Source organism: Carcharodon carcharias, chromosome 28 (assembly GCF_017639515.1).
Source record: "Carcharodon carcharias isolate sCarCar2 chromosome 28, sCarCar2.pri, whole genome shotgun sequence".
NCBI classification, from domain to species: Eukaryota; Metazoa; Chordata; class Chondrichthyes; order Lamniformes; family Lamnidae; genus Carcharodon; species Carcharodon carcharias.
In genome coordinates, this window is record NC_054494.1 from 10,030,258 (window position 1) to 10,045,158 (window position 14,901).

General features: G+C 43.3%; 1 protein-coding gene across 5 annotated transcripts in view; it reads right to left on the minus strand.

Annotated features, from left to right (window-relative positions):
• Positions 1-14,901, minus strand: part of LOC121270827 (paired box protein Pax-2) — a 307,118-nt gene that overhangs the window by 46,418 nt on the left and 245,799 nt on the right. For all 5 annotated transcript variants that reach the window (XM_041176299.1, XM_041176298.1, XM_041176302.1 and 2 more), the window contains one exon: positions 6,303-6,478. In XM_041176299.1, the coding sequence (XP_041032233.1) occupies positions 6,303-6,478 (176 nt within the window). The remainder of the gene's footprint in view (positions 1-6,302; positions 6,479-14,901) is intronic.

Genomic DNA, 14,901 nt, shown 5'->3' on the forward strand with positions numbered 1-14,901 from the left:
TTAGAATTTCAGGGCCAATGTGGTTCCCATTCGACTGAGAGCAAGGCAATCCTATATCGGAATATTACGACACAAATCTGTCACAACCACCTTGGTTATAGGTACAGAAATAATAAATGAATCAAAAGTAAAACTCAAGTGATGTGGAATAACTCTTGACCATCAGTGATAGATGGAATAAGGAAAGGGAAAGGCAGCAGGGAGAAAGGAACAGAGTGAGAAACAAAAGAATAAAGGAAGAACAACAAATCAGGTGGGAGAACAAAAGGAGATTGAAGCATGGAAATAAGGAAGAGATGGAGGGAGGTTGGATTTTTAAAAATATGTAGTTTCGTGGCACCACGAGTGAAGAGACCCAAGTGGCCATGTTTTGGTAGCCTCTCACTGACCTTGCCTTGTCTCGTTCAACAACAGCTAACCCCTGATTCTCTCCTACAACTGTCTCCCAGCTGCTGGGGATGTTCCCTTTTTAAATAGCATTCAGATGCATAATAGCAATTCCCCAATGCAGAGCTGGTTTTGAAAAGAGAAACTACAGAGTACAAGAGTGCGGGGTGATGACTCATTGAATTTAAAAACACGTCTGACTATATCAAGCAGCTTTGCAAACCGACAGCTACAACTCAAAGCTACCTTTACAAAGATGAAAACACAACAACAAAAGGGCCAACAAGGCAAGTGTCTTGATTAATATTACATTAGATTAAAAGTGATTTTTTTTTCCTCCCACTCTCCAGACGCATGGCTGTTTATCCTTTCTTTTCCTCCACATGCTTTCTTTCTCTCTCACTCGCTCTTTCAGTCTCCATCGCGGAGATTGCAAGTCATTTCCAATTCGTGGTGGTATTGATCTTTCAGTGGGAATCAGTTTTCTAATTAGCTGCAAATTAGGCTTTCTACTGGGGGTGAGGCCTGTCCCCCTGATTTATCACTGGAGTAATTCAGTGCGATTGGAGGGAAATTAAAATGAACTCAATTAAGCAACTGGTTTGCTTTATGGGTTCGGATGGAGTTTCAGATGAAAAATTAATAGACTCTTGTTGTTTAATAGTCTAATGAAAGTAAATAAAGGTTATCCATTGTAATAAGGCAGCAGCTATAAAAAGTTGTATACAGCCACAGCCCTCATTTATGATGCTGGAGATTCATAGTGACATTCCACTGTAATTTCTTTTCCATTAAGATAAACAGTCTCTGCATGGGGCTTCACTTCAAAGGGGCAGTGTGTGTTGTCAAGATGCCTACTTCAAAAGCTGCTTGGCAAGTAACAGGCCTGACAGATTCTCTGGTGAGCTGTGGTTTCGATTCCCTCTTTTGGATACAGCTCATACACTCAAGGCCAATATCTGATCCATAAGTATTTGCAACCATTACTTCGGCAGGTCAAAGGTCAACAACAGAACTCTGCTTTTCCAAGCCATGATGACAAGCTTCTACCACAATTGCTTTTTTTTTTCATAAATGTCCTAGTTTTATTATACAACCCCTCCCACATATCCAGGGTTAAATTGACTGCAGCTTTAGAGACCAGGTCCTAGTGTCCTTTTCTGATATTGATCATAGGTACGATGAGAACTAGTGTCTGCTGATCTTAAGGACAATCAGACAAGCCTGAGTGCAGTATAGAGGAGGAATTTAGCCAGGGACCCTTCTCTTGATTCCTATCCGGGGGATTGCACATTGGAAAAAGGAAGGATCAGCCTTCCATGCAAGAATGCAAAGCTAACATTCCCAGTATCTGACCACTCATGAAACTTGGCTATGGGGTCAAGTACCTAAAGATTCAAGATACAAACAAAACTTTACACAAGCAAGAAGTTAACAACTTTAGTAACGGGTAGGAGGAGAGACAATATGTGACAATAAACTGTTAGTACATATTCTATTATAACTAAAACCTTTCAACAAACTCTCCAACTGTAAAGTCTCTCTGTAAAGCCAAATACACTATCCTCACAACAAACTCTCATTATAAATTCTATTAACATAAACCTTTTTCTCTTTTTTTTTAAATATTCCTTCATGGGATATGGGCTTCGCTGGCTAGGCCATCCCTAGTTACCCTTGAGAAGGTGGTGATGAGCTGCCTTCTTGAACCGCTGCAGTCCACATGATGTAGGTACACCCACAGTGCTGTTAGGGAGGGAGTTCCAGAATTTTGACCCAGCGTCAGTGAAGGAATGGCAATATATTTCCAAGTCTAAATGGTGAGTGACTTGGAGGGGAACTTCCAGCTGGTGGTGTTCCCATCTATCTGCTGCCCTTGTTCTTCTAGATGGTAGTGGTCATGGGTTCGGAAGGTGCTATTTAAGGAACTTTGGTGAATTCCTGCAGTGCACCTTGGAGATGGTACACACTACTGCTACTGTGCAACGGTGGTGGAGGGAGTGAATGTTTGTGGATGTGGTGCCAATCAAGCGGACTGCTTTGTCCTGGTTGGTGTCAAGCCGCTTGAGTGTTGTGGGAGCTGCACTCATCCAGTATTCCATCACACTCCTGACTTGTGCCTTGTAGATGGTGGACAGGCTTTAGGGAGTCAGGAGGTGAGTTACTTGCTACACGATTCCTAGCCTCTGACCTGTTTTTGTAGCCACAGTATTTATATGAATAGTCCAGTTCACTTTATGGTCAATGGTAACCCCCAGGATAGTGGGGGATTCAGTGATGGTAAAGCCATTGAAAGATAAGAGAAGAGAAGTGGCCTTGGAAGACCCTAGCTGGGTAAGCTTTTCAACTGATGATCCTTCTCCTCCTGCTATGAGCAGCTTGTCTTATTTGCTGCCTCTGCTCCATCTTCCCCAATAAAATAATCGGTAAGTTGTTGATGATCCTTTTAAATAGCCCTGGTGGGGTTTCTTTCCTGCTGCTGAACACGTGCTCATTGTGAGTATTTAAGAGGAAGTGTTAACCAGAGGGATGAGGTCCAAAATGTTAGCACTGGCATCCATTCGGCATTAGGCACTGATTAACATCATGATCAACCTACTCTGTATACTTCCAGCACACACTCCAAATGCCCTCACCAAGATATGCTTGGCACAGACCATGCAGGAAATGAGGGCAAGTGGCACAGATGCCATGTTAGCATTAATATGACACCCATAACACCGAAACTACAGAAACTACAAACTCCTTCACTATAAACTCTCTCACAATAAACAGTCACAATTTAAAACTTTCACTTTAAACTCTCATGATAAATTCCCTCATTGTAAATCCTTTCACTATGACTTCTCTCAGTATAAATTCATTCAGGAAAGCTGTCACTATCATCTCTCTCAACATCAACTCTCTAACTGTAAACTCTCATTATAAAAACAATCAATCGCTATAAACACATTAAAATCTCAAACACTATAAACTAAATACAAATTCAATCCCTATAAACTCTCTCCCAATAAATCCTCTCCCTATAAACCCTCATTATATACTCAATCAAAATAAACTCAATCATGAAACACTCTTTCACTATCTAGCTGAAACTCTCACTGTAACCTCTTTCAAAATAAGTTTTCTCACTACAAACACTCTCACCTGTTGGTAGATATGAGGGTGGAAGGGGCAAAGGAAAGGGATTTCAGAACACCAGTGCTGGCAGAGAAAGGAAGGTGGCTTTGTCTGTGGGCCCCAGAATGGTCTTGGGCTAGTGGTGATTCTGTCAGAGGGCCAGGCCTGCTAGAGCTTCGTTTGTGCCAGCAAGTTCCGGAGACGGGTGGTTAAGCCACTTGTGCATCGGATAAACTTAAATTTGCACCCTTTTGGTGAGAAGTGGGGTGGAGGCTGTACTGGAGGGCAACCAGGATTAGAGCCATTAAAGTTGGAAAGCAACCTGAACTACTTATCTAGGAACAATTGTAAAAGGAAGTGAGGTTGGAAAGGTGTGGAGAGGTGAGGGACATAGAAAAAAGAGTTCCGAGATGGCCTGGTCAGTGATTGAGACCATAGGGGTAGAGAGACCACAGGCAAGAAGGGGCTGGTGATGAATACAGTTAGGAGAGTTTATATGAAGGGAGAAGGTTTATAAAATCTCTCATAAATTATTTCACTGCAAACTCTGTCACTATAAAATCTCATATTTTAAAGGCATTTACTAAAGGTTTTTCAACAGTAAATTTTCAAAGTAACTTTTGCAATACACTCACTAATTATCAACTCTTTCACTGTAATCTCTCTCTCTATTAATCCCCTCACCATAAACTATGTCATGGCATAAACTCAATACCAACTTCCTCAGTGTCAACTCTATGTAGAGCCTGTCATTTCATTTCACTGACTGCGATGGGAATGAATATCAGGCACTGCATAGAAATGGCAGCCAATCCTATTCTGCTTGTTTTGAGTCACTGCCTGAGACAGATTTCCAGTTAAATGTTATAAACAGGAAGGAAGGAAAGGGGAAGGAATGGAAAGGAAGGGAAGGGAGGGAGGATGGAAAGGTAAGGAAGGGAGAGAGGGAAGGAGGGAAAGAGGGAGGGGCTGAGGGAGGGACGAAGGAAGGAAGGAAGGAAGCGAAGGAGGGAGGAAGAAAGTTACATTTATATGGTGCTGTTCACAACATCAGGACTTCCCAAAGTGTTTTATAGCTAATTAAATAATTCTGAGTTAATCACTGTAGAATCTCTCCAACTGTAAGTTCCATCATAAATTCTCCCACTGAAGCATTCTGCACTCAAAACTTTTGCAATAAACATGAACTTTCTTATTAAACTTTTTCAGTAAAAACTCTCCCATGATAAACTCACTGACAGGAAGCTGCCATCAAACCATAAAGACGTTCTGTCCATCACACAAATGAGTAATGTGGTATATGAATTCCAGTGCCAGTGTGATGCCAGGTATATAGGCTATTCGTTCCAATGACTGGTGGATTGTTTCCAACAGCATGTTCCTTCAGCTGTTTGCAACAGGCAAAGTACTGGCCATACCCAACCAGCCTGCACTTACAAAACTCAAAACATAGTGTCCAACATTAGTTGTGATTCCGCAATTGGACAACACTTACTAAACAATCCTGATTGCACTAAGATTTACACTAACAACCAATTTAAGACTATCAGTTAGGCCCACAGTGTGGCTCACTTACATGTGCTTGAAGCTACATATATTCACACATAGAGTCCTGTCCTTTAAAAACAGAAAGAACATACCCACATATTACATCTTTTTAACTAAACAAAAGCTTGGGGGACAGCCATTCCCTGATTCATTCCTCATGGCAATGCCTTGGCCAGTCAGAGCCGTCCTGCCTGGCTTGAATTTAAACAAAAGCTTGCAGTTAACTGTTCCCTGGTGCATTCTCCATGGAAACACCTCTACCAATCAGAGTCCACTGCCAACTAATCAGCACACTCTTCTCATGTAGTATAGATTGTTTTTCCCTTTAAGATTTGGTATTCTTGCGAATCTGTCCTGATGAGTGCAAGATGAAAAGCTTCAATGGCATGCATCTTTTTCAGCAATATCCAAGTTCTGTACTATTAGAATTACTATTACTATTACTATTCTGACTGATTAGATGAATCAGATAACTTGGAAAGTTGTGGAGCTCAAGGAGGTTACAGAGAAAGGGGCGGGTAGAGCCATGGAGAGATGTGAAAACAAGGATGAGGATTGTAAAATTGAGGCACTGCTTAATTCAGAACCAATGAAGGTCAGTAAGCCTAATGATGGGTGAATGGGACTTGGTGTGAGTAAAATGACTAGCAGAGTTTTGAATGATTTCAAGTTTACGGAGGGTATGATGTTGGTGTGCATTGGAATAGCCAAATCTAGAGGTGCCAAAGATAAGGATGAGGGTTTCTGCAGCAGATACGCTGAGGTAGGGATGGAGTTAGACGATGTTATGGAGATGGAAATAGGCGGTCTCAGTGATGGTGCCAAAATATTATTGGAAGCTCAACTCAGGATCAAGTATGACTCCAAGGTGGTGAACAATCTGATTCAGATAATTTATGTACAAACAATCCTACACCTGGGAGTACGTACATTACAGTGGCACACAGAGGAATTCAAATTTAGATAAAGGATGTAAAGGATTGTGCATTGGGAATGTCAGGCCCAGATTTCTATGCTCAAGCCTCAGATTTGGGTGTTGAATCCACAACCTCTGAAGTCAGGGGCGGGAGTGCGACCAGCTGAGTCACCCACAAATTTCAAATGCGTGTGTGTGTGTGTGTGTGTGTGTGTGTGTGTGTGTGTGTGTGTGTGTGTGTGTGTGTGTGTGTGTGTGTGTGTGTGTGTGTGTGTGTGAAGGGTAAGGTCCCTCTCCCATTAAATATCCTCATGTTGGAAAGCACTCTCACCTGTTCTGATTTGATGTGTTCTCCAGCGTTGAAGACGTCTGAATAGTGCTGACGTTCAAAGACTCGTTCCAGGGCCTCCAACTGCTGCTGGGCAAAGGCTTCACTTCGCAGCTGCTTCCGTACACTCTCCGCAGTTCCCTGAGAATCACCGTTTGGTCCGGAATTATCTTGGGTATCTAAGAGGAAGAGGACACAAACTGCATTTTATGTTTTTTTTTGTCTAAATTATAAGGAGTATTTTCTTCACATTCCAAATAAAATGTTTGCTGATCCACAATGGCCTGAAGATGCTCAGTAAAGTGAAAATTAACCCGGCCCTCGAAAGACTTATGCTCGATTAAGAAATAGGCTGGACTCAGAAGATTCACAATCCTCAAGCAAAGGTTAGAGATTAGGAGGTGGCGCAGTTCCGGTTCTACCAGCCCATTCCCAACTGGACAAGGGGGGGCACTTAAATTCTCCCCGGTTGCTTATTTACCCTGGAAACACCGAGGACTGACGTTTTCTAGATTTGACTTTTTCGACTGAGTAGGCGTCAAAGAACCTGTGGGGTCCTTTCTTACATCGGTATGTTGGGCGCTGACAGCATTAGCGAGGTGTGACCGCCATTTTAACTCCACTGCCTGAATGAGAAGCCACAATGGGGCAAAATACATTTTGGGCAACAGCCCAAATTAGCGGGATCCTGTTAGCCACTTGCCATACACCAAGCCTAATATTCGGCTCCATTGTGGTCTGAAACTGCCCATTTTTTCACTTCTGCCAAAGACAAATTTTGCCCCCAATGAATTTCCCGCTAGATGAAGACAGCAACATTTTGGGCTAAAGGCAGAGATGAACCCAGAAACCTAAGACAAACATCAAAGACACCTGCCAATCCTTGCAGTGATCCCAGGTTAGATCAGATCCTTATCTGCAGTCTATTCAAGTATCACAGTTGAGCTGAATCCCACCTTCATGTGATTTGATCTCATCCCAAGTCCTGAGGACCAGTCCTTCGGATTTGAGGGGTGGTTGTAGAATAATGAATTGGTCTGTTCCGACAGGGGGCAGCCAGAGGTCGTTGGCGCCAACTTTACGGGCTGACAAATCCCTCAATGCATGCCCACACTGGTAGTTAAATGACTTAGGGTGACTGCTCCTCAAACATCCTCAGCTACAAGTGTGCTGAGCTAGACCCCACAGCAAAAAGAAAGCACCTGTGGCCTAGGTTGGCATCTATGCCTGCTCCCAGCATTTGGAGGTACTGCTGGGCCTATCAGTGACTTGACCATGGGTAGCCTCAGAAATCCCACCTACCAGCTCCTCCTCCAAACGCCTGCCAGGACACATTGGCGTGAGCAAAAGCATCACACCTCTTCGTTTCAGCAATAGGTGGGGCAGAACCCCAATGGATCCCCTTTCTGACCCAATTTCCAATTCCTTTCTCAAACATGTGCAGACTTTCACCTCCGTCAAAGGGCAGGAATTTCTGTTATAACGAGGACAGCACTGCCTGGCATGTCAATATTGGAGCCCTCTGTATCCTGCATTTTGCTTTCTGCAGAAGCCAGAAAATTGAGTCAGTCGCTCTCTGTCACTGGGGCTGATCCTCGCTGAATTGGATCAAAGTGTTTTTGATCACCAGTGAGGATTTTAGTGAGTGTATCTGAATCACTCTAACCATGACCCTAAATAGGCGTATACAAAGCCCAGGTGTGAAAGGTGAGTCTGCTTGTCAGTTCATTGAAGGCAGTCCAGGTGCTTGCTTATCCAAATACTTACAGGTGGCTTGGGTGAACCAGCCACCTGTAATATGAAATTACATCGAATGTAGAGCACAGAAACAGGCCATTTGACTCAACTGACCTATGCTGGTGTTTATGCTACTCTTACTCCTCTTCACCTACCTGTATTAGCATAACCCTCTGTTCCTTTCTCCATCATGTGTTCGTCTCACCTACTGCTTGTGGTGCCTGTAGTCAGTTTCGTATTCTCATCAATTCCCTATTGGATTTATTACACCTAGCTTCTACTTATGACCCCTAATTTTGGACTTTTTCACAAGCGGAAACACTTTCTCTACATCTATCCTTTCAAACCCTTTCATAACCTTCACAACTTCTAGGTCACCTCCTCCCCCCTCAACTTTCTCTGCCCTAGAGAAATAAAAGAGCCCGAGTTGTGCTCTGCCTTACCTGATGGACAGAACATCTCAGTTTTGGTATCATCCTTGCAAATATATTTTGTACACTTTTATCAGTGCCTCTATATCTTTGATTTATATTATGATGAACAGAACTGACGCAGAGTTGGTAGTGCGAATGGTGACCCAAGCTCCCATTACAGCTCTGGGTAGCAAGTGATACGGCCAACACCGCAAGCAATTTACCCCCCACTCTGCAAAGCATTTTGGGGCATGAGCAGCACTGCTGTACTCCAGTACTGCAGTCACGCTAGGCAGGAGCACAAGTTGAGAATACAGTTACAACATGGAGTCTCTAACTTTGCGACCAGCCCTTGCTACTAGCAATCCTTGTTGAATTAGCCTTATACTCTTGATAAATGCATAAAGCACTGCGTAAAGTCCATTACATATTGCACAGGAGCCTAATGTAACATTGTCTACCATATGGATAGGGACTGTGCATTTTATAGTCAAAACTCTTTTATATTTGAATTCTCAATTTTAAATTGTCCTTTACTGAAATCAAGTCCTACGCCTGAGACACAGATGCAGGCCTCTGTTTAATCTTGCTTCGTTCATCTGAATCCCCCCTCTTCATTGCACCTGATTCTAATGCATGATGTCTTTCCTTCCCTCTATCACCAGCAGCCTCTTAAATCTCTTCCAACTGTCAGCCATCTCTCAGTGCAGGATGTGGCACTCTCAGTTTAGTCTGGGGCTTCTGATACCAACAAATCTGTCATTCTAAATTTGCTGCAGATTATGTTCTCTTTCCAATGCTGGGTGATATATGATATGCAAGGCCCTATTGATTGCCTGATCTTGTGGCAAAGGCTCCAGAAATGAACTTGAAATGAACATCATGCTTCAACTCATTGTGCGTATAATACTCTACTTAATCCTGCATTTTTCACAGCTATGGAATTCAATTGATCAATCATGTTTCACTGATAGTACTATTTCAGGGTGTTATTGCTGTTCCATTTCAAGGCCTGACCTTTCCTTGGCTAGGCCAGGAGATGAGCTTAAACCAACTCGGGGGAAAAAAAATACCATCGCCTGATAGCAAGCCACTATATTTGTATTGAACCTACCTCTTGCTTCTCTCTCAGTCTGTGTGGGGTGAATAACTGAAATTTCACACAATGAGCATCCCACACAAACACGCCTGTATGGCTAGGATTATAAGAGAAGTCTCATCGTGTATGATGGCTGTGAGGTAAATAATGATGGTATTGTATATTCTAGTAAAATCAAGGGGTCTACGTGGTGTGGGGTGAGTTACAAGCCAGCATCTAATCGAGGGGTTCAGGTGGCTTATGTATTACATTTCAAACATCAGAGAGTGAGTTACAGGCTGCCATCTAATTGAAGGGTTTGGATGGTTTATATATAGAATAATGGATGCTCTGGAAGTGAGTTACACACAGATCTAATCAAGGTGTTTGAATGATTTATATGTAAAACAATGGAGGACAGGGACAGAGTGACTTGCTGGAATCTAATAAAGGGATTCTGCCGATAATCAGTCTCACACGCTGCAGAATTAGGTACTTGGGGCCAAATTTTTCACTCCCAAGTGCAAACCTGATTCAGGAGAACATGCACCAAACCTTTGGGTTTCCACCAAATCTTTGGATTTTAATTCTGGGGGTATTGGGTGGGTGGGGGATACTAATAGGAGCCAGGCCCTCTGATCCCAGAAAGAGTCTGGAGGAAGCCACAAGGGTGACTGGGAGCTGAGGCAGGCTGTTTAAAAGACCTGCCTCAGTGCTCTGGGCCTTCATCCCATTTGTAATAAAAACAATGGAACAAAAACAGCCCTCTAGCCCTCACCCCTCACCACCCTCATCACCCCCCACATGTTGCCCATGCCTTATCCATGCAAACTCTCGCAACCCATGCCCCTCCACCCATCCCCATTGCCCTGCATAGCCCTATTCCAAATTAGAGCCAATGCATGCCAACCCACGCCTCCACCAACCACCCTTTGCCCTTACATCTTCCATGCCAACTCAAACAGCAGCCAGCATGGGCAGACCTCAGCAGCCATGGTGAGATGAAATAAAGTTCTAAGTATCTGTTACAGATTTCACTATATTAAAAAAACTCTCAACAATAACATTTAAATCCCTCCAAGTACTTAACCCCTTATAAAAACAAACATTTGTTTTCTTGATAAAAACAAAAAAACTGCAGATGCTGGAAATCCAAAACAAAAACAGAATTACCTGGAAAAACTCAGCAGGTCTGGCAGCATCAGTTCTGTCGAAGGGTCATGAGGACTCGAAACGTCAACTCTTTTCTTCTCCACCGATGCTGCCAGACATGCTGAGTTTTTCCAGGTAATTCTGTTTTTGATTTGTTTTCTTGGCCCCACATCAAAGACAGCTGGTCTTTGTATAGCCACTTAGAGCTGTCAATCAAACTGTGAACTTACAGACCCCCCCCCACCCCCCACTGTGATGATAGATTATTAGATTGTGGAAGCAGTCAAGTAGCCCTAATTCTATAATGATAACCCTCAGGCTTAGGTCAACAAACAGTGAAATAGCAAGCACTGATTTTTCTCAACTGCAGGTTGGATTTTTCTTTCAAAAATTTAAAGGGTCTGGGGTTGTAAATGACTTGACAGCTTGAGAGTTCCACAGAGCTTATCCACTTTTTATGCACAGTCATGACTACTCTTACCTCTCCCAAAATGCTACCTTATCTCTGCAAATAACTCCGGCAGCTTTAGAACTTTTCCTCAAATGTCTAAAGTCCACAAGTCATATTTCAGAAATCCCAGTAACTAAAATTGCTTCTGTTTGAAGGCAGCTGCCTTCAGTTTTTTTACAGTTGCTTCCCTGAACAAAGAATGTGCAAAGTACAACTTGCCCTCATTGTCCACACCCCCATCCCCTGGCCAAAATGGTTTGTGCCGGGTTTAGAGATGAGGCTTCCAGAGTCAGGACTCTGACACCATTTTGGATAAGGCGTGGAACCCTTCCAGCAGAATCAAAATTCAGGCCTTGTTATCACATAAGCTGAAAACTGAGAACCAGCCTGAGTCCCTTTGAGCCCTTCTGAAAGTCCCAAACTAGCCCTTACGTCAAATGACACGGGACACGTGTCTTCATTAAAGGCGCTACATAAATGCACTTTGTTGTTGTGGAGGCAGCAGTACTATCAGTAAAACTGTGAACTCTGATCTGTCACTGTGTGATATACAGGTAGTGTTCTCCAATTCTGTGGACTTTTTTTATACATTCGTAGGCAGTGAAAGGGTAATTCTTAAGTGTAAGCTGTCAAAGGGTTAACGGGGAAATAAATTATTTAAATTGTTTACAGCAACCTTTTTAAAATGTGCTCTTAAAGCCATCTCAGATCTGTCTACAGGGAAGACACAAGAGGTCTGTACCGGTTACTGAGGAATATCCTCTATATTCCCCTTCTTGGTTACGTCACTGCTCTTTCACTATCTCTTAAACAAATCTTTGTTGATCTCAACTAACACCTTCTTTTCCATGTCAAATCGTATCTGTTACAATATAGATAGCATCTCAGGGATATAGCCACGGATCTGTGTTGCTGTCTCACTACAGGCTTTTCCTGGACAGCTCCCTAGGGGCCTTTCACACTTGGCACCAGTTGTTGCTGTATCAAACTCAATTGTTCTCCTCGGTACAGAAACAAATAGAGTCATTAATTACTCTCTATCAGCCCGGGTCTACTACACAGGACAATCGATACAAGGCATTTATCATTCACTCCAGCTTCACAGCCTCTCAGTGCAAAAAAACAAATAAACCCACAAACCCTCTCAACCAGCAATTAGAGTTACTTTTTGACACTGGTGCTGTGTGCAGTTGACACCATTTTTTTTGCCCAGTTAAAAACGAGGTGGGGATGAGGTAGTGTTTTATTTGAAATTCGACACCGGTATGAGAAATGAACTGTTGGTGTGACTGCACTATTCTTTTTATATAGTGTTTTTTTTTAAAATCATGTGTTAGATATTCTCTTTGTGGTTTCCTTGGCTATCAAAATTATCGGGTGAGACCCCTCCCTATAGTCTCCAACTCTCCAGGATCTCCTGGAGGATCCAGGAGTTAATGGTTAATCTTCTGGTCACTGCTGTCTGCAAACCCAGGAGAAGGATCATAGAGGCATTAAAAATAATTGTGCTTTATTCTCTATTTTCTTTGAACACTATCATTTACTAATTATGGCGATATTGGAGATGAAATCAAAGGCTATTTGGCCAACCATTAAAAATCATCCAGTTGGGTCAGGAAGAGCCTGCTCTGTCAACTGACCGTGGAAGGCATGGTTTCGTGAGGATAGACGGCGGGATCGTGGGGAGATGCTGGTTGCAGGATGGAGGGACACGTATTGAAACCTCCAGGATTGGTCCAGACAGGGTTGGCGAGTCTACCCCTCACTGAAAACAGACGGCGGTAACCATGGTGCGACCAGATCCTACCACACCGGCCCCACACTCAGAAGCAGCCTTTGTCCCTCAGGATCTCCTTGCAGTGGTTGGGTTTGGAGACCCTACATTTTATGGTGATACTGAACATTACTAACTCAATCTGCTCTCATCTCCGCCCAGGTACGACCATGAGAAGGCTTGTTTGCAATCGGTAATGAAAAATACACATCAAAGATTGGGAAGCAGTTGGTACCAATATGTAGCTGTCCTTTCACTGGATTTGCTTGAGACCCCTGACTTCATGAGTAGAGGCAGGGAAGTCATGCTGAGCCTTTATAAAGCTCTATCCAGGCCCCAGCTAGAGTACTGCATCTAGTTCTGGTCACCACAGTTTAGGAAAGATGTGAATGTCCTTGAGAGGAGATTTACCAGAATGGTTCCAGCGATGGCGCATTTAGTTATAAGGTTAAGGCTGGGGTTGTTTTCTGGCAGCAAAGGGGATTAACAGCATTTTGATAGAGGTGCCCAAGATTATTACAGGCCTAAATAAGGTAAGCAAGGAAAAACTCTTCCCATTAGCTGATAGGGAACACAGATTTAAGATTTGGGGCGGGGATGTGAGGAACAACTTATGTACACAGCAAATCGCAATGACCTGGAACTCACTGTCCACGAGGGTGATGAAACAATCAATGATTTCAAAAGAAAATTTGATGGGCACTTGAAGGAAATAAAGCTGCAGGGCTACGGGGATCGAGCTGGGGAGTTGGACTGAGTGGATTACTCTGTGGGGAGCCAGAATGGACTTGATGGGCCGAATGACTTTCTTCCGTGCTGTAAATGACTTGCTCAGACCCCTGATTGATCAGTCCCCGAGTCAGGTGTTCATGGGTTCATGTCCCACTGCAGAGACTTGATTTAGACTGACACTCTGGTGGAACACTGAGGAAGTGCTGCATTGTTGGAGGTGCTGATTTTCAGACGTGACATTAAACCGAGGTTTGTCTGCCTTCTTAGGTGAATGTAAAACACACCACGACAGTGTTAAACAAAGAGCGACAGAGTTTGGCCTGTTCAATATTTATCTCTCAACCAACATCACTAAAACAGATTACTGGGGAGGCAATGATGTAGTGAGATTATCACTGGACTAGCAACCCAGGGTAATGCTATGGGGACCTGGATTCAAATCCCACCACCCCCCCAGCTGATGTTTGAATCCAATAAAAATCTGGAACAATAGTGTATTAATAGGCTTTTAATTCCAGATTTTTATTGAATTCAGATGATGACATGTCAATTGTTCTAAAAACCCATCTGGCTCACTAATGCCCTTTAGGGAATGAAATCTGCCATCCTTACCTGGTCTGGCCTACATGTGACTCCAGACCCACAGCAATGTGGTTGACTCTTAAATGGCCTAGCAAGCCACTCAGTTGTATCAAACCACTACTAAATCTCAAAAAAGGAACGAAACCGGACCGACCACCCGACATCGACCTAGGCACCGGAAAGGACCTTCACTGTCGCTGGGTCAAAATTCTGGAAATGCCTCCCTAACACCCCTGCGGGTGTCCCTACAGCACAGGGACTGCAGTGATTCAAGGGAGCAGCTTGCCACCACCTTCTCAAGGGCAATTAGGGATGGGAAATAATTGCTGGTCTGTCCAGCGGCTCCCACATCCCACGAATGAATAAAAAAAAACCTGATCATTTATCATATTGCAGTCCGTGAAACTTGCTGCATGTAAACTGGCTGCCCTATTTCCTACATTACAACAGTGCTGCAATCCCGAAAGTATTTAATTGGCTGTATAAGCTCTTTGGGATGTCCTGAGATTGTGAAAAGCACTTAGGAGCTGTAAGCATCTCCTTCACTGTTACGAACAACGTACTTCTCTTGTTCAGCTAAAACACATTTGTGAAGGACACCATCTACAAGAAGGGCTTAACAGTGTTTTCATTTGTTCGCATCTTCTCCAGTACCTCCCACGCCTGGCCTCAGTCAGCTTTAC